Genomic DNA, 20,542 nt, shown 5'->3' with positions numbered 1-20,542 from the left:
GATTTTTACGGTTTATAATGTCACTTCCTGTCTGTAATTGATGACATCACACTAGGAAATTACCCAGCAAACACTGGGCCAAAACTCATCTAATGTATAAAAAAAACAATTGTGACTAAACACGAGAGCGACTTTATTTTGTTGGATTAATGTGTTTCTTTGTGTAAATTCTGCATAAACTTTGACTGGAATGAGTGTCCCTGGTGTGATGTCACTTCCTGTCCCTGGTGTGATGTCACTTCCTGTCATTTTCTACAGATTTTTTTACTTTTCTCCTCATACCTGCTCGATTAGTGTAAAACTATAATATATATTCACAACAGGATTAAATACACCAAATAAAGTCAAAAGTCACGCGTCACTTTAAAATGCACATTAAAAAATCAATAAAACAATGAAATAAAGAATCACATAAGTGGTGTTTTCTGTCAGTTAAACGTTCGGTGTAACTTGTGACGACACCGCCCCCTGCTGGTCTCCATGGGGATGTTGCGTTCCGCAGTACGGCATTAAACTGATCCCATTAAATGCACTCTTACGGTGAGCGCGCTCGCCTCTCCACAGATCTGACCTGTGACTTGGTCTGGTGGCGCCCCCTGCTGGTCTCCATGGAGATGTCTAATGTCTATGGAACATTCTAGAGTATAGAACAGTAACATGGACAGAGGGTTTAAAAAAATAATTCTACAAATAAATATTGCATTTGGAGTATAATGTTTGTCGAAGTAATGTTTTATGTTTTAATATTTTATGTTTTATGATTAAATATTTTATGTTTTATGATAAAATTTACCCACTTGAGTTAGATTTCTTTAACTAAACGACAGTTTATGACGTAGAACAATTGTCTTTGTACCAGATTTATGAAACAACCTTTTAACCTTTTAACTATTTTTGCAATAATAATGTTTCTTATTTCAAAGATGGCGTCAAAAGTGACTCGAGCAGCTTTTAAAAAGTCTTAAAACGGTCTTAAATTTGAGTTGATCACATCTGGAGTTAAAATAACACGGTGCATCTTTTATTTCATGCATTTCAGTTGTAAGTTATAATATCATTGGAATGTTTTTGGTGGAAATGTTTTAAATTGATTTTCACAAAATGTATTTAAAAAATGTGGTAAAATTCTGAATTGAACCCGTGAAACTGCAAACGTCCTGAGCGCGTCTCCTGAGCGCGTCTCCTGAGCGCGTCTCCTGAGCGCGTCTCCTGAGCGCGTCTCGTCTCCTGAGCGCGTCTCCTGAGCGCGTCTCCTGAGCGCGTCTCCTGAGCGCGTCTCCTGAGCGCGTCTCCTGAGCGCGTCTCCTGAGCGCGTCTCGTCTCCTGAGCGCGTCTCCTGAGCGCGTCTCCTGAGCGCGTCTCCTGAGCGCGTCTCCTGAGCGCGTCTCCTGAGCGCGTCTCCTGAGCGCGTCTCGTCTCCTGAGCGCGTCTCCTGAGCGCGTCTCCTGAGCGCGTCTCCTGAGCGCGTCTCCTGAGCGCGTCTTCTGAGCACGTCTGAACTCTGAGCGGCGTCTGGACGACACAACGGAAACTCCACTTCCCCCTGAAGAACCTCAGGAAGTGACATCACAGACCGCAAAGGCGAGGACACGCCTCCTGCGGCGTTTTGTAGAGCGAGTTCAGAACCTCGGAAATGAGGCTTTTCAGCGCCACCGGGACTAAAGCAGGTCTAAACCAGGTCTAAACCAGGTCAAAACCAGGTCAAAACCAGGTCTAAACCAGGTCTAAACCAGGTCTAAACCAGGTCAAAACCAGGTCAAAACCAGGACTAAACCAGGACTAAACCAGGTCTAAATCAGGTCTAAACCAGGTCAAAACCAGGTCAAAACCAGGTCAAAACCAGGACTAAACCAGGACTAAACCAGGACTAAACCAGGTCTAAACCAGGTCTAAACCAGGTCTAAACCAGGTCAAAACCAGGTCAAAACCAGGACTAAACCAGGACTAAACCAGGACTAAACCAGGACTAAACCAGGTCAAAACCAGGACTAAACCAGGACTAAAACAGGACTAAACCAGGACTAAACCAGGACTAAACCAGGACTAAACCAGGACTAAACCAGGACTAAACCAGGTCTAATAGAGGTAAAAGACTACAGAAGGTCCAAACAAAGGCTGATCTTTGTCCAAACCCAGGTCCAAGGTCTAAACCAGGACTAAACCAGGTCTAAAACAGACAAAAGAAGAGCTTAACAAGATTCCAGCTGGTTTAAATTGTGCAAAACGACATCGTGCTGCTGTTTTAGAAGAAAAAACAAGGTCTAAACTGTGGTCGAACTGTGGTCCAAGAAGCCACGACTTAACCAGGTTTACACGAGGACTAAACCAGAACTAAACCAGGTCAAAAGACGGTCAAACTAGGTCAAAACCAGAACTAGACCAGGTCTAAACATGGCTCTAAGGCAGGGGTGGGCCAATGTTTTCCTCTGAGGGCCATATTTAAATCATGAAGCGGAGGCGGCCCACGATCACTGGTGTGAAAAGAAATAAAAATATCACATTTCTGTCAAATTATAGGCGATTGAATCTATTGTTTAATTAATTTCATGTCGTCTTTATTAAGGACACAAGTGCAGACATGTTACAGTTAGAAAAGACAAACTACATTTTCTTTACTTTCGTTCCACTTTAGAGCCAGTTTGGAGGTGGAAATGTGACGAAGTTTGAACAAACTCAAAACCTTTGTCCAGAGATGTTCCACAGTGCGGCATTAAAACAGCTGAAGAGACCAGCAGATGGCGCTACAAGGCCGAGTCACAGGTTAGATCTGCGGAGGGGCGACGCCACACACAGAATGCAAGAATGTGATGTATTCAGGACATTAACGATGGAATAAACATGAAAACGGTAAGTTTAAAGTTTAAATCAACTTAAATGAGCTTTTAATCTCGTTACGGTGTTTCCTCATCTTTAGTTTTATCAAAGTTGAGTTTTGATTGAGTAAATCTCGTATCGTCCTGCAACTGAGTCTTGTGTGTTTTCACCTACCCCACAGCCCCGCCCACATCCCTGATGACGACACGAGCTGTAGAAAAGTGACATGGTGAAGCTTTAAGCTGAGGATATTCATGCAGTTTTATGTAAATCCAGGATAAATGTGTTAAAACGTGTCTATAAAGTTTAATTATCAGACAAATGAGAAATACAGTAAACTATTGCCCTAAAACGATGCATAAATCCTCACGATGTCATTTAAACTAAACCATAACTGACACGGGTCTGGACCTGGACTGGAGCCGGTCTGAACCCACAGTTCTGGAGCCACATTTTCAGGCCGAGCGTCCCATTGTTCCCAGTCTGATCCCGTACCGGGCGCAGCTCGTTTAGCCTCATTAACGAGCTCTTAGGGTCTTTAGGGCCCGTCTTTAGGGCCCGTCTGATCCATGTTCTTTCTAAAGGGACACGACTGAACAAAATGGAGATTAGTGTTTGACAAAGACAACGGAGCCGAAGCAGGAGAATTATGTGTCGCTTTTGTTCAGAAAGAAATGTTCATTTATGATTCATTTACACTTTTTAAATAAATAAATATATGAATATATAAATATATGAATATATAAACCTGTTCTGAGGGAAACTGCTAAATAAATTCATAATGTTAATAATGTGTCGTGTTTGTGGTTCTCAATGTTGTTCCTCAAGTGAAAGTTCAAGTACAGGAAGCAAAAGTGTCTCAAGTAAAGTGTACATATATATATATATATATATATATATATATATATATATATATTGTATGTATGTATGTATGTATATATGTATGTACATATATATATATATATATATATATATATATATATATATGTATATATGTATGTATGTATATATGTATGTATATATATATATATATATATATATATACATATACATATATATATATACATATATATATATCATCATCAATATATATTTAATTTGGTTGAATCGTTCTGACACACGATGTTGAAAAGTTAACCACGCCCTTTTATGACAGTACACAGCTTATATTTGAGTATTTCAAGTACATTTACATCAGTTTACTATCACGTACTTCTCTTAGGCTGGAGTCTGCTGCCTCCTTCTGGTCAAAGTCCAGAACTGCAAGTGTTTTACAGCTACTTTTATAAAACTGAGAAATAAAACATAAATAAATAGTAATATCTGTGTTAAAGTCAAGCATCTTTGTCAGTTTGTGTGTTTCCAGAGGAGGGCAGAGTAGTCGGAGCGTGTACTCGAGTAAGTGTAACGTTTGGAAATACTGTGAGTTCAGTCTCGGTTCTAAAGTTTTCGTCCCATAAAGTGTCAGAAACGAGTCGTGTAATTCCTCGTTTGTCCATCGGTGGCACTACAACGTCTGGAATACTAGTACTCAAAGTGACACAAATATCTACTCGAGTAAGTATTTGGAGAACTCCGCGCTGCAAAGTCACGAGCGACTTCAGCCTGAAGCATAAATACATAAATATTCACTTTCTAAAATAACGACCAACGTCACAAACTGCTGTTATAGTACTTTTTACTGCTGTTATAGTACTTGTTATAGTACTTTTTACTGCTGTTATAGTACTTTTTACTGCTGTTATAGTACTTTTTACTGCTGTTATAGTACTTTTTACTGCTGTTATAGTACTTGTTATAGTACTTTTTACTGCTGTTATAGTACTTGTTATAGTACTTTTTACTGCTGTTATAGTACTTGTTATAGTACTTTTTACTGCTGTTATAGTACTTGTTATAGTACTTTTTACTGCTGTTATAGTACTTGTTATAGTACTTTTTACTGCTGTTATAGTACTTGTTATAGTACTTTTTACTGCTGTTATAGTACTTGTTATAGTACTTTTTACTGCTGTTATAGTACTTTTTACTGCTGTTATAGTACTTGTTATAGTACTTTTTACTGCTGTTATAGTACTTGTTATAGTACTTTTTACTGCTGTTATAGTACTTGTTATAGTACTTTTTACTGCTGTTATAGTACTTGTTATAGTACTTTTTACTGCTGTTATAGTACTTGTTATAGTACTCTTTACTTTACTTTTCTTATTTTAACAGTTGAATTTAAAAAACAAATAAAAAAAGACGAATCCAAACAATTCTATATTTTCAAGAAAAAAATGAAGTAATAGAATTAAACTAAATAAAATACAAAAAATGAAATACATTTAAATAAAATAAAATAAATGAGATAAATTAGATCAATTTAAATAAAATAAATAAAATAAATAAATAAAATAAATAAAATAAATAAAATAAATAAAATAAATAAAATAAATAAAATAAATAAAATAAATAAAATAAAATAAAATAAAATAAAATAAAATAAAATAAAATAAAATAAAATAAAATAAAATAAAATAAATTAAAATAAATAAACACATAAATCTTCCTCTACAACAGACGGGTTAAAGCTCTCACCATAATCCAGGTCGACAATCTGTATTTTCACAGTTAAAAAGATTTAAACTATTTTAGGATGTTTTAATGTTAAAGTTAAATTAATCCTGAGGAACAATTGCGTCGTCAAATTTGGGCCATTAAAACACTGATTTATATTTGTAAAAGACATGTTTTACTTTTATCAGTATTTAATTATAACCAAGATCTAAACGATTATATCGATGCATTAATGACCTGGAAAACCCAAGACATGAATTTATTTGTTTAATGATTGGTTGAATGTCTAATTTGTGTCTGCTTCATCTTTCACTGTGTTTGTCTTTATGTTCTTCATCTTTAAAAAATAGAATTAAATTGAAAAAAAGAACAACAAATATTCTCAGTGGGAAGAAAAAAAACACAATATTTTCTCGAGTAGAAGTAAAAGTTTGGTGTCAAAAAAACTCTGAAAAGTACAATTTCTACAAAAACGTGGCACAAACCTCAGCGTTTACTACAGTTCTACTTTTATACAGCAGGTGAAACAAAAACTGAGAATTCAATCTTTTTTATTCAACTTTACATTTCACAAGATTTTCAAACCAAATCTGTCATAAACCTGCTCCAGACTTCCTGTTCTTCACTCTTCTCTTTCTTACAGGAAACAACACTCAACACAAACTACACACAAACTACACACTCAACACAAACCGCACACGCGACGATCCGCCGCACGCACTTGAACACTTGACTTTGACGTGAAACGGATGAAGTTCACGCACAAAAACTTGCAGTAAAATGGAGAAAGTGGCGCCCGGCGGTGACTCTGGGGACAAAGTGTCGGAAGGTGAGTTTTCATTTCTCTGGGTCCGAGTTAGAGTTTAGAGTTTAGAGTTTAGAGTTTAGAGTTTAGAGTTTTTGTCCAAATCAGCGCTGAACGTTGAGATTTGGCGACTGATTTGAACATTTGAGGGTTTGTAAAAGCTGATGACAGATGTGAGTAATCTGATTTCCTTCAGATTGTTCACGACGATGTGTAGACAATTATGCAACAACAAATTTCAAAAGAGAAAATGTAAAAGATTGAAGTTGAGTTATTTCAAAATTCGTTGTTACTTTGTTTTCTAAATACAACAGATTTGTCCCAAAGTCAAATCTAGTTAATTGCGTCTGATAATGCATCATTTCCTGGTAAAAGTGGATTTCTACATCAATCAAATTCCTTTTCTTTTTTAAACTAATGAAGTAGGGTTGAGATAAGTCGACATTTTGACATAACATCTTAAAAACGTATTAAATTTGTATTTAAAGATGGGGCAACTGTTTTGGAAATATGCAAAATGTTAATATGTCGTGTATAATTAAAAAAGAGAGTTACATTTTCATACTTTTTGTGTTCATTTTAAGGTCCGTTTACGTTTTGCGCGACTTTTGAACCTCGACCAAGACATTTAAAGACACATTTTGCACATTTAAAACACAAATCCTGCCTCACAACGTGTGGATTTGACCAAAACTGCAGATTGTCACTGGATTCTCGATTCCACGTTCATCGCCTTCTTTCTTCTCATCTCCGACCCAACAAGGGCGATATTCCCCATTCCCATCGTTCAGTCAAACACTCTGACACAAACGCTCTCATCTCGTGCCGCATTCGATCGTCTCGCACGTTTTATCTCTGCGTTTCAGTGATGGCCGCGCTGCGCTCCGTCGTCCATCACTTTCAGCCCAGTTTTTCCGCCAAGTCCAACTCGAGCGTCGTGGCCCCGTCGGTGTTCGGGTCCCACATCGAGAACTTCAACATCAGCGTCAACACCACAGCTCCAGGTACAAAGTATTCACATTATATACACATTATATTTGAAGTAGATCGACCTCATTTCCCCTCGTTTACTCGTCTTCAGAGGAACGACGCTGCCATGATCAGAATGAGGAACCGAGAGCGAACTTGAACGCTGAAAGTGAGTGGGAATCGTTTTCTTCTTCTTTTTAATACATGGTGTTTTGTTTTATTTGCGTGAACTGAATGTGTTGGCGCGACGGAGAGACATTCGGCAAATTGTCTTGAGACGGGAATCAATCCAGACGGTGATTTTACAAGAGAAAAACAAGTCAATGTCGACGTCAAATCTGGATTTTTATTGTTTTTTTCATTTTTCGTTAAACGTTTGAGCAGGTTGCGCACACTTTTTAGACACTTTTTAGACACACTTTGTTTCCGGAACGCTTATGTTACAGTTGTTCCAGGATTCGTCGCCAAGACTTTTATTTTGAACGTAAAAAGCGAGAGCACATGATCCGGACGTTGGCGTCTTTGCACCGGCTTCTAGTTCGTTTTTGAGTCGATTTTGTTGGTTTTATCGTGCGGTTTTGACGCTTTGAACGCTCTGAATTCACAGGAATAAGTGCTCTGGGGTTAGAGCTGTGAGGAAACAAGAGTTGAGGAGGTAGTGAAAGAAGACTGGGGGTTTCTTTGTGCGACAAGAGGAAGAAGACGATAGATTAAAGACTTTTTATTTCTCCTTTTTGTATCAAACTGTTCCAAGATCAACGTGAAGTAGAATGATAAATGGTTCCGGGCTGTTCTTCCTTGATAAAACGTTTAGAAAGGAAAGTCCGCCGCTATTATCGCTTTGCTTTCCACAATTTTAAACCGTATCCATCTCCACGGTGACGAGTAGGCGAAGTCACAGGTCAGATCTGTGGAGAGGCGACGCCGCTCACAGTAAAAATGCATTTGTTTTGTGTGTTTTTTGCCAATTAAAACACAATTGAAAAAAAATGCAATGTTAGTATTAATATTTTAGGAGTCGACCTGAAAGCAACAATTGATTTAATTGGTCGACTAGTCAAACGATTATTCCTAATGTACGTTTGACCCATTTTAAACACATTATCAACCAAATAAAAGGTTGAAATGTGCTTTTGGATAGAGAATGTTTATGAATAAAGTGTTTAATTGATGAAAATGGGAAATGTTTTCTTCTTAATTGACATTTTGATGAAATAATGAGTCGGTATGTCTTATAAAAAAATATCATTTTATATGTTTCATCGTCTGTAAGTCCAGTTAACGATTGCGATAATCAAAAAACGACTATGATCTTTTGTTTTAAGGTTGATCATTGCAGCACTAGACAGTTAAATATCATACTTTAAGCAATTACAACTGAATAGCAAGGAAACCCCCTGTAGGAAATGTTACGTGGACAATCTTTAGCTCAAAACCTACGACAAATACTGTCCATTTGTGTCTTACAGTTCGCCTGGTGGAGGACTGCCAAAGCAAACTGAAATTCACCCTGAAGAAGAAATTCTGCTATTTGCTCGAAGGCACGACCAACGAGTCGGGCAAAGTGTCCCTGAACAGCATCTACACCGAGCTCTACATCACGGAGGGCGGGGCAGGGGAGGTCAACCAGGAGCACGAGGTGCTCCAGATCGAAGCGCTGACCAAATCCACCTCGACCGACGTAAAGTCCATCCATTACAACAACCTCTTCAAAGCGCAGCCGGGACGGGAGCACTCGGCCCGGACGGTACTCACGAGGGGCGTGGCCGGCATCGGGAAAACCGTGGCCACCAAAAAGTTGACGCTGGACTGGGCCGAAGACAAAGCCAACGCGGATTTTGATTTCGTGTTCCCGCTTTGCCTGCGCGAGTTGAATTTGATGAAAGCCAAGCGGTTGAGCCTCGAGGGATTGTTTTGCGTGTTTTTTCCGGAGATTAATGATTCGGGCGTTATTCGTAGCAGCAAATGGACGAAGTTGATCATATTGGACGGTTTGGACGAGAGTAGGATCGACTTGGACTTTCGAAATTGCGAGATAGTGTCCGACGTGTGCGAGCCGAACCATTTGGGCGCACTTCTGGTGAATCTCATCCGCGGGAACTTGCTTCGCACGAGCCCGGTTTGGATAACCTCGCGTCCGGCCGCTTCGGGCCAAATTCCCGGCGAGTGCGTGGACTTGCTGACCGAAGTACGAGGTTTCAATAATCCGCAAAAAGATGAATATTTCAGGCGTAAAATTTCCAATAAGATCATCGCTAATAAGATCATTTCTCACATCAAGTCCTGCAGAAGTCTTCACATCATGTGCCATATTCCAATTTTTTGCTGGATGGCGGCGAAGGTTTTGGAGAAAAATGATAATAAGAATTTGCCAAGAAGTTTGACCCAAATGTACGTTAACTTCCTGGGTATTTTCATAGATTCCATGAAGCGGAGACTGCAGAATAGTGAAGTTGATCTCGTCGAATACACGCGTACGAACTTAATCACGTTGGGTAAGCTCGCGTTCAAAGGGCTAGAGAAAGGAAACCTGGTCTTCTACGAAAGTGATCTTAGAATAAACGGGATCAAGGCTGAACAAGAATCCATCTTCTCAGGAATTTATACAGAAATCTTCAACGAGGAAACCGCAATTTACGGCGAAAAGATGTTCTGTTTCGTCCATCTCAGCGTCCAGGAGTTTTTCGCCGCTCTGTACGTTTTCCTCATGTTCCACAACGAAAACAACAACGTCCTGATCAAAAAGTCCTCCGCTACGAGACGATTCCTTTTCCGGGAGTCTTCTGAACTCATTCTCTACAAAGAGGCGATTGAAAGGACGTTGTGCAGCTCCGGCGGACAGTACGACATGTTTTTACGATTCTTGCTGGGACTTTCTCAAGAGGTGAATTCTTTGACGAGAAGGAAACTCTTGACCAAAAACCAGACAAACAACAAAAAAACCAAGGAGATCATCGGTTACATCAAAGACAGGATCAAGATGGCCCCGCCTCCTGACAGGTGTCTGAACCTGTTCCACTGTCTGAACGAGCTGAACGACCGCTCTCTGGTGGAGGAGATCCAGAGCTTCATAAAGGCCGGCGGCGTGGACAAGACCAGACTGACGCCGTCTCAGTGGGCGTCGCTGGTGTTTGTGCTGCTCACCTCGGACGAAGAGCTGAAGACGTTCGACTTGGCGAACTACGCCCGGTCTGAAGAGGGACTTCTGCGGATGCTGCCCGTCGTCAGAGCCTCACAAATCGTAAAGTAAGTATTTTAGGAGTAGCTACCGTATTGTCCGGACTATAAGTCGTTTTTTCATAGTTTTGGCCCGGGGTGCGACTTATACTCCAGAGTGACTTAAGATAAGATAAGATAATCCTTTATTGTCCCACATGGGGAAATTTCATTGGTGCAACGCAGGAAGATACAGAGGTAGATCCAGAAGAAAAGAACAGATCAGACAAATAAATAAATAAATAAATACATCAATACTATTGCATGTGATCACGACAGTAACTGCACATGAATATGTGTCACGACGGCACATGAATTTCACAGTAATTGCACATATGTGCCTCATGTAGCTGAAGGTGTTAGCGTTAGCATACGTCATGTAGCTGAAGGTGTTAGCGTTAGCATACGTCATGTAGCTGAAGGTGTTAGCGTTAGCATACGTCATGTAGCTGAAGGTGTTAGCGTTAGCATACGTCATGTAGCTGAAGGTGTTAGCGTTAGCATACGTCATGTAGCTGAAGGTGTTAGCGTTAGCATACGTCATGTAGCTGAAGGTGTTAGCGTTAGCATACGTCAGGTAGCTGAAGGTGTTAGCGTTAGCATACGTCATGTAGCTGAAGGTGTTAGCGTTAGCATACGTCATGTAGCTGAAGGTGTTAGCGTTAGCATACGTACACCTATTCACCATGTTCTCTCATCTGTTATTATTTTAAACTGCATTTACAGATAAATCGTCTGTTCTTGGTCTTGGATTTTATCAAATACATTTCCCTCAAAAATGTGACTTATACTCAAGTGAGACTTATACTCCAGTGAGACTTATACTCCAGTGAGACTTATACTCCAGTGCGACTTAAAGTCTGGATAATACGGTAAATGCAATCACTAAGACGACATGTCCCACTCATTGCCGCTCGCCATCGTCACACCTCAAATAAATGACATTTCATGACTTTTGCTCTGTAACTCGCACATGCAGCAGGTCAAACGCACGTCTTGTCGTTTCAGTCTGAGCGCGTGCGGCCTGTACGCGAGCTCCTGCCCCGCCCTCTCCTCTGTCCTGGGCTCCTCTCTGATCCAAGAGCTGGACCTGAGTCGTAACCACATCGCCGACACCGGGCTCCACAGCCTCTGCGGCGGCCTCGCTCGCTGCAAGGTGCACACGCTCAGGTAAAACGCCATCGTCTTCTGAGGCTTCATCCGGGGCGAGGGCGGAGACTTAGGTAATAAACAGAGCCGGGGACAAAGGGCAGGCCTGGAGGGGCCCAACACTGGAAACAAGGCGGACGTATTTGCCAGCATATCAGAGTCTTTATTCATTTATTCATCTATGTATTCTTTTCTTTTCTGTCATGCGTTTCCTGCGTCTCAGACTAAAAGGCTGTGGTCTGACCGAGCCCGGTGCAAAGTCTCTCTCGTCTCTCCTCTCCTCGGCCCATTGCCAACTCAAGTCTCTGGACGTGTCCGACAACGACTGCGGAGACGGAGGAGTCCAGCGCCTGAGCGAGGGCCTGTCCAGTCCACACTGCCCCCTGGAGGTGCTGAAGTGAGTCCACAGCACGTTAAAGAGCACGAGCGCTCTCCGAGGTGCTGGGAGTCACATGCGCGTTGCGTTTCAGTTTGTCGCTGTGCAGAGTGAGCGAGCGCGGCTGCATGTTCCTGGCCTCCGCCCTGAACCGCGGCGTTCTGAAAGAGCTGGACCTGAGCTACAATCACCCAGGACAGTCCGGCGTCCAGCTGCTGACCGCGCTGAAGGACGACCCCCTCTGCAGCCTCCGCAAGCTCAGGTGCGGCTCAGTAAACACCCACATTGTGCTCTGTCGACTTGTTGGTTGAGCAATGGACGTTTTCATCGTGTCGTCACTTTTCTAGTTGGTAAAATGGCTATAAAACCCATTTCTTTACAATTCTTTCTAGTGTTGAAGAATGTGGAGAACCTCGACTAGGACCAGGCCCAAAGAAATGTAGGTCAATATTTCATCACATTAACCCTCTGTAAAACCACTGGTTCTCAAGACGTGGCACTTGTGGCGGGCAATTTGTTGATTAAAGGCCTGATTTTCATCGATATTCATCCAATTTGTTTCTTCTGTCTCTATTTTAGATGCTGTTCGTCTCACTCTGGACCCGAACACGTCCCACAAAGACCTTTCCCTTTCGGACCAAAACCGCACGGCCACACGGGGCCTGAATCCCGCCTGTCCCAGCCCCAAAGACAAGTTTGACTTCTGGACTCAGGTCCTGTGCACCCAGGGCCTGGCGGGGCGGTGCTACTGGGAAACGGAAGTCGACGGCAGAGCGTGCGTGGGCGTGGCTTACAAGCACATGCGTCGCAAAGGGGAGGGCCCGGAGAGTCGCCTGGGACAAAACGAACAGTCCTGGGGTCTCAACTGCAACAAGGACGGGTTCAAGGCGGTTCACAACGGAGCCGTGACGTCTGCGCCGGCCCCGTTGACGTCGAACAAACTCGGGGTGTTTTTGGATTATTTCGGGGGGAAACTGTCCTACTTTAGTGTCCTCGAAGGTGAACTGCAGCATATTTTTACTTTTCAGGCAAACTTTACCGACCCGGTGTATCCCGCGTTTCATCTGGCCTGGGTCGGGGCGAGCGTTCACTTGTGCTGAACAAATACATGCGCCAAAACGTTTTATGGACTTTTTTATTGCGAGGCGTGGTCTCCTTTAGCATGTTTTTATATTTTTGTAGCTATGCTTTGTTGTCTGCCAGGAATGAGCCAAAATATATGTAAATAAATGGAGCGCGGCCATAAGAAAGCGAAAGTGTTTACGCAAAAGGATAATGACGTGTCGAGGTGATTTTAATGTTCATGTTAACGCTGCGTAAAGAGCCGCAGCTAAAAGTGTTTATTCAATGTTGATGAAGTCACATTTAAAGGATAATAAGATGTCATTATTTTCTATATTTCTGCCCGTTTCCATGACTTATGGCCGTGCTCTTCGTAAACTGTGATGTAAAGTGTGGCCCTTGGATAATAATGATGTAACTTTGTATGTGTTTATTTTGGAACGTGGCCAACAGTCTTCTTGTGAATTGTATATTCAAATAACTCATGATTTGCATCTAATCGTGAATAATATACAACCATATGCGGTTGGGATGACGACTGTAAAATAAAGAGTATTTTGTTCAGTAGCAAATGAATGAAGCTGTTTATTGTCGACTTTATCGTCTGTAAAACATGAGATATAATGACCCATGTGACTAAGTCGTAGAAGAGTTGTTCATGTATAACTTAATAATGTAAAACTTAATGGAATCAGATAAGTTTTAACTTAACTGAATATTTATGCCAATTTTCAGTAAGATCTATTTTACTCAAATACTAAATAAGATGTGAAAAAAGGGGGATTTTGTATTTTTTTTATAATAATGTCAATAAAATGTCAACAACTTGACTCTCTCCATTGTTCAGATTTTTATGTTCCAAAAATGTGCAATTTTGGCAACTTTTACACATAAACTGCATAAAACATCAGGGCAATTCAACATAAGGCCTGGGGGCAGAATCAGGCCCTACAAGCGATTTAATCCGGATTTTTTTTTTAAATCTTATTTTACTAGTTTAATTCTGTTTTAGACCTGGTTTGGTCTTGGGTTTAGACCTGGTTTGTTTCATTCTAGATTAGTCCTGGTTCAGACCTGGATGGTACAAGTATAGTCCTGGTTTAGTCCTGGTTTAGTCTTGGTTTAGTTCTGGTTTAGTTCTGGTTTAGTCCTGGTTTAGACCTGGTTTAGTCCTGGTTTAGTCCTGGTTTAGTCCTGGTTTAGACCTGGTTTAGTTCTGGTTTAGTCCTGGTTTAGTCCTGGTTTAGTCCTGGTTTAGTCCTGGTTTAGTTCTGGTTTAGTTCTGGTTTAGACCTGGTTTAGTCCTGGTTTAGACCTGGTTTAGTTCTGGTTTAGTTCTGGTTTAGTCCTGGTTTAGTCCTGGTTTAGTCCTGGTTTAGTCCTGGTTTAGTCCTGGTTTAGACCTGGTTTAGTTCTGGTTTAGTCCTGGTTTAGTCCTGGTTTAGTCCTGGTTTAGTCCTGGTTTAGTTCTGGTTTAGTCCTGGTTTAGTTCTGGTTTAGTTCTGGTTGGTCAGTTTTGCAAAGTTGCTGGTGAAGCATTTTCTATGTTATTTCTCACAAAAATGGAATCAGTCGTTATTCTTTATTATTAACTCGATTTATTGAAACTGTTGGACGTTTTGTGCGGCTAAAATGTTATTTCTCGTGAATATTAAGTTGAACAGTTGCACTAAACGACGACCAAAAACAAGAACTATGAATACATGTTTTTCTTACACGTCAGCGACATAAGAAGTGGAAAAAAGAACCAAAACTCCAAATAATCTCATCGTCAACATTCATTTATTATCAGTCCCAGAGGCAACGATGGAAAAGAAATCAAAAAGTTTATTTACATATTTTTCATGAACATAAAACAACAAAAGAGGAAAAACTCTTTTTTACTTTTTTTCCCCTCTTTTTTACAATTTTATTTTATTTTTATTTAAAAAAAAATAGAGAAAAGAAAGGAGAGAAAATAAAACTAAATAATATAATAATTCATAAAAATAATAAATTAAGAAAATAATTTTAAATATCACTTGACAAGACTTAAAAATACAGTATTTAAAAAAATAAAATAACTGCTCTTTTTCACTCTTAACATCTACAAACACAAATGAAAGGCTGATCTTCAGGCTGCAGTGTGTAACATTCCCGGGGGTTATCCATGCTGCTTGTTTCCATGGCGATGTTATTGCTTCGCCTGCAACGTTCAATGGAATCAAACTCCTCCGTCCTGCACTTTCTCCATCATAGTTTATGTTATTGCTCAAAGTAACTTTGAAAAACACACAAATATTCACACTTGACATCGCGGCTGCTCGTCACCATGGAGACGCATGAGTAAAACTGAACTGTGGAACTTTCCAGGCAACATAATAACATAATAACAGTCACATAGAGCACCTTTAAGTAAACAAAAAACATGTCATTCTTTCATGTTGTGAGATGGTAACTTCTCATTTTTATATTTTTGCTGACGACGTTTCATTTTTCGAGCGTAGAAATAACGTTATCGCTTTGGAATCGACCGCTCTTAAACTTAAACGCTCTTTCAGTCGAGATGGAGCTGTGTTTTTGTCTCTCGCTGATGAGAGTCAAACGTTTGGGGAGGAAGGGCTCGGCGACCAAACCTCCCGACGCCGGAACTTTAGAGCGACAGGCGAGTTTATCTGACCGCCAGGTGCATTTTGACCACCAGGGGGCGTCTGCATAGGGAAATCACACTGTTCCAGCTTCTGCTTCTGGTCCGTGTTATATGTTCATCGTAATAAGTCTTAACACGTGAATAAACAAGTTATTTGAAGCTTTTAATTGTGTTTTTGTGAAACACTTGTAATATCGTCTTTAGGCCCGTAGGGGGCAGCGTTGGCTCACATTGTACAATACTCACGTTTATTATATTTCCATGGATTTTTAGACGTGTAATATGCAGAAGTGACACGATTCTACTCGAGATTAACCAGATGAAGCCTTTATTATGAGCGGAAGAGTCGGGATTATTAGGTTCATTGATAATTGTGATTATTTATTTAAAAATGAAAAAAATTATAGTTGTGAACATTTTTGAAGATTTTTTTAAAGTTCAAATGATAAAAAGTGACACATCTTGAACTAAATCAAGTCTTTTTTTTTAAATTAAATTAAAAATGTGATGATTTTATAAGGAAATTGAAGTATTTTCTGCTCAAAAAGTAAATTTAAATGTAAAGTGCTTTTTTATCTTGCCAAATTAATGGTTCATAAAGTTTGATTTTCAGTCAAGAACATTTTTAATCTTTTGACAGTTGTTACGAGATATGAATTAAACCCTATGCACAGTAGGTCGCACTGAAATACAAGGCGCACTGTTGTTTTTTGAGAAAATTAAAGTGCGCCTTATAGTCCAGAAAATACGGTAATCATTTACAGCTGCACCGACTCTGCTCTGTGAATACGTGTCGCATATGAAACGTTTACTGTGTGTAGGACAAACCATTTCCCCGCTGGATTCAAACGTCACATCTTTTGTTGTTTGAGTTTGAGTGCTCACATATACCATATTCTCCGGACTATAAGTCGCAGCTTTTTTCATAATTTTGGCCGTGTTGCAACTTATACTTATATTTATACTTATATACTTATACTCCGGAGCGACTTATATGTGGTATTATTTGTTATTTTCACACTTGCAACTGTATGAAATGCAGTTGCCAGTGCGACTTATATGTGTTTTTTTCTTCTATATTATGCATTTTTTGGCTGGTGCGACTTATATATTATGATTTTTATGTTGAATTAGACCGTGTTTGGGCCAAAGTTCTTTCCATGTGTGAATGAGGCTGGAATATGGAAAAAACAAAGTGAATTCCAGGAGCTGTGTTTCTATATGAACGCCGTGTGTACTAAAGGGTTCGGTTGCAAAAAAAGTGTAAAAAAGTGTAATATAATAGTTTCAAACGGCTCAATTACAGTTTACACAATATATACAGTGCTCTTTACATCCACTAGAGGGCGACTTTGTTCAAATGTATCGCAAATAAAGCCTTTTTTTCTACACATTTTTTCAATTCAAATTCACAAAAGGCAATTATTCTTCTACGTTTCTATATATATTTTGAGCTCATTCATATTCGTCCTACTTCAGTGCCTCATAGAAGTATTTCTGAATGTTTCTAATACTTTTAATTTGATGTTGAACTGGATATTTTTGCTTGTCGAGAACTATTTTACAATAATGTGTGTAAATGATCATCTTTACTATTTAAATGTAGGAACATGTGCAGAAAGATGCAAACACTGCCACCTAGTGTCCTTAAATGTACCATCAATATTTAAAATGTCTGTATATTTAAATAAAGTTGTAAAAAGCGATTTAAAACAAACACCTTTAAACACATTTTTCATCTCTTCAGTTTCAGTCATGACACCAGCACTTTTATTTTTTTATATATATATATATTTGTTTTATATATAAACTTGTATTACTTTATGTATTTATTCACATTATGTCCCAAGACATGCGGAGGTTTGGTGCACACAATATTTACAGTCGCGCTCTCATTCACACACAATAAAACGTCCTTCAGTGAGATCAAGGAATAAAACGAGTCCTTCAAAATAAAAGTCCCTGGGTCGGTCCTGGCAGCTGCGCGCTGACCTTTTGACCTTTGAGATCCTGGAGTCTGGAAATGAAATGCCTCTGTGTTGTTGTTGTTGTTGTTGTTGTTGTTGTTGGTAATAAAGTCCTCACACTCGTCTCACATGCAGTGACCGCCGCACTGTGAAGCTGGACACGATAACACAACTTAAGAGAGTCCAGGAAACAAATGCTAGTTTTATTTTGAAGTTTGGACGCAATGGAAATGACTCGTGAGAATTTAATTTAATTTATCTGACATTAATAGTTTAGAATGTCACAATATACAGCGGATTCTAACTATGATTTAAGTTTATAGTTTTGTTCTTACACTAAATAAAGTCGGTTTGTTAAGGTAGAAATGATTGTTTTATTTTGTTATTTTGTTAATTAATATGTGACTAGTTTTTTTTTCTTTCTCCAAGTTGTTTTAAATGATGCTTCAGTGTTTTTTTTAGATTGTTATTTTTGATGTTTGCTTTGAAGTACTTTTTGAATATTCACATTTATTGCTGACTGCAGATATTGGCAGATATATATGGAAAAGAGGCTAGTATTGCTATTATTGTCTTATGCATATCTGTAATTAAAACATAAAACGAGACTGAAACTTATGGCTTAATCTTCCAAACAAGGGAATAAAGTGATATTTCTGCTTTTTTGTGGTTTTTGTGACGTACATGAAGTGAACCTGATTTTTAGACACATTTTAACCCTTTACTCAAGTTTTGAAAATATTGTCTGATTAGTGCAATTGTGATTATGCAAAACACCTACTTCTGTTGTGCTCTAGTTACAAAGTTATAATAGTCCTTTTTTAACCCCGATAAATGAAAAATAAATACGATTAGTGTGAAAGATATAGTGAGTATAAATAAAAAGAAGAGTATGTCTGGATGTTCCAGTATCGGTCAGTATTTTGTCAATTTTCGCCAATATATATTAAAAAACTGTAAATATTTGGCGCTGATCTTGAAAACTTTGTTGATATTTGTCTGTGTGTGTGTCCATCTGTCTTTTTGAAAAAACTAATGAGTAAAAATTGAAAAATTAGGCTAAACTAAGTGTATATGTTTACACACTCATGACACTAATTATTCTATAGCCTAGATAAATACACTGTTATTATTTTTACTGTGGTGAAAAGTGCATTTTATTTATCATTTCTTCAGTTTAAGATTGATTTAAGTTTCAAATCAAAATATCGTTAATGACAAATATCGGGTATCGGCCACAGCAGCAAGTGCAATATCGCTCCCACAATCCCCGGCGGCCCATCCCGATCCAAAAACTACATCCTGCCCGGAGAAAGAGACATTTTATGAGCTGTTTGTATGTAAGATGTATATTAAAGCAATCGTTTCTCTAGAACGTCTTTTAAGTGGCGCTAACGGTCACATTTTTACAGTGCAGGTGATTGTTTTATACAATCTGAGGTTTTTGGGAGCAGCGTGGCCAAAGGGGGCGGAGACTGAGGACGAAGAGGGCGAACAGGACCAGGGCGATGACGGTGACGACGGAGACGTATCCGGCGTGCGGCAGCAGGGGCGTGTCCGGCGCCTCGGCCGGGATCATGTTGGTCAGGTTCAGCATGTAGCCCAGAGTCCAGCCCGCGTCACTGCCTTTGATCTGTGTGAGGAGGGGCAACGAGAGGGGGTCAGACGGGCAACGGACGAGGGTCAGACGGGCAACGAGAGGGGGTCAGACGGGCAACGGACGAGGGTCAGACGGGCAACGGAAGAGGGTCAGACGGGCAACGGAAGAGGGTCAGACGGGCAACGGAAGAGGGTCAGACGGGCAACGAAAGGGGGTTGGACGGGCGTCAAACGGGCATCAAACGGGCATCAAACGGGCGTCAAAGGGGCGTAAAATGAGCGTAAAAACGAGGGTCAAACGGGCATCAAACGAGCGTAAAACGAGCGTAAATAGAGCGTAAAACAAGCATAAAACAAGCATAAAACGAGGGTCAAACAGGCGTCAAACAGGAGTGAAACGGGCGTAAAACGGGCGTCGAACAGGCGTCAGACGAGCGTCAGACGTGATAATGATACTACTACTACTACTACTACTACTGATAATAATAATGATACTACAACCAATAATAATAATAAAACATGTAACACATCTGGTCTCCACTAGATGGCGTAAAAGCACCATAGACTTTATGCAGTAAATTGGTGTCAGTTAGCCTCATAATACTGAACAATCTAAGTATCCTAATTCAATATTGTTGTATTCATGAAACACTAATACAATTAAACGCAATCCATTTTAAAGTAATAAATAAATACATGGGATTGGACTCTTGGCAGTAGTATCACCTGGTAACAACAGTGTATCTGGGCCACATTCTGCCCCTGCCCTGCGTCGGGCGGGGCAGGAAGGGCCGGGCGTGTCCTGCACTGACCTGTTTGATGAATTTAATGTCGGAGAAGGTCTCTGAGGTGAAGTTGTATCCTTCTGTGAGCAGCGTGAGGATGTACGTGCCGGAGAAGCAGTATTCGGACAAGTACTTCAGCTTAGTCCCGGGATGCTGCTTCTTTATCTGTCGGGGCGAAAACGCAAAAATAACGTTTGAAATTAAAAAAAGGAATCAAGAAAATGTGCAAAGTTAAGAGGTTCAAAAAATCAATTAAAAGTTTGTCCAATATTTATTTTCTCGAAATGTGTGTGGTTTTTTAAAAAATAAATTCTGTAACACTTGTGAAAAATACTGATTCCAACATAAAATATACATCTTCTTTGTGCTTTTACATTGGAGTGTTATTCAATCTTTTCTCAAACAATAATGAAATGTAAGATTTTTTGTTTTACCCCTGAATTAAAACAGTTTTAGTTGTGTTTTTCTCCATTTTGCAAAACATCAGACTAGCTTTAAATACATTTTCTGTCATTTCTTGCCAATTTTTGCATGATAAATTTGTAAATACCTAACTTTAGTCCGAGCCCAAGCAAAGAGACATCGACAGGTGGTCAATACTGTAAATTGTAG

The 20,542-nt window shown here is 39.7% G+C and overlaps 2 protein-coding genes across 3 annotated transcripts in view; one reads left to right on the top strand and one right to left on the bottom strand.

The window, feature by feature from the left end:
• Positions 1 to 6,153: 6,153 nt before the first annotated feature.
• On the top strand, positions 6,154 to 13,383 carry LOC140369456 (NLR family CARD domain-containing protein 3-like). Its single transcript, XM_072456804.1, has 9 exons — positions 6,154 to 6,202; positions 7,045 to 7,182; positions 7,260 to 7,316; positions 8,617 to 10,393; positions 11,372 to 11,533; positions 11,736 to 11,909; positions 11,983 to 12,150; positions 12,281 to 12,327; positions 12,468 to 13,383. Exons 1-9 carry the CDS (start codon positions 6,154 to 6,156, stop codon positions 12,986 to 12,988), a joined length of 3,093 nt encoding a protein of 1,030 aa, XP_072312905.1. The 3' UTR covers positions 12,989 to 13,383.
• A 5,549-nt stretch (positions 13,384 to 18,932) lies between these two features.
• The window catches only part of entpd1 (ectonucleoside triphosphate diphosphohydrolase 1), a 50,659-nt gene continuing 49,049 nt past the window's right edge, over positions 18,933 to 20,542 (bottom strand). For both annotated transcript variants that reach the window (XM_072456017.1, XM_072456018.1), the window contains 2 exons: positions 19,958 to 20,095; positions 18,933 to 19,179 (listed from right to left, as the gene is read on the bottom strand). In XM_072456017.1, the coding sequence (XP_072312118.1) occupies positions 18,973 to 19,179; positions 19,958 to 20,095 (345 nt within the window). In that variant the 3' untranslated portion in view covers positions 18,933 to 18,972. The remainder of the gene's footprint in view (positions 19,180 to 19,957; positions 20,096 to 20,542) is intronic.

Source organism: Eucyclogobius newberryi, unplaced genomic scaffold, assembly GCF_026437365.1.
Source record: "Eucyclogobius newberryi isolate DKJ021-1_F unplaced genomic scaffold, fEucNew1.0.hap1 SCAF_20, whole genome shotgun sequence".
Classification (NCBI taxonomy): Eukaryota; Metazoa; Chordata; class Actinopteri; order Gobiiformes; family Gobiidae; genus Eucyclogobius; species Eucyclogobius newberryi.
The sequence above is the reverse complement of the archived record's forward strand: the minus strand, read 5'-3'. Positions and strand labels throughout refer to the sequence as shown.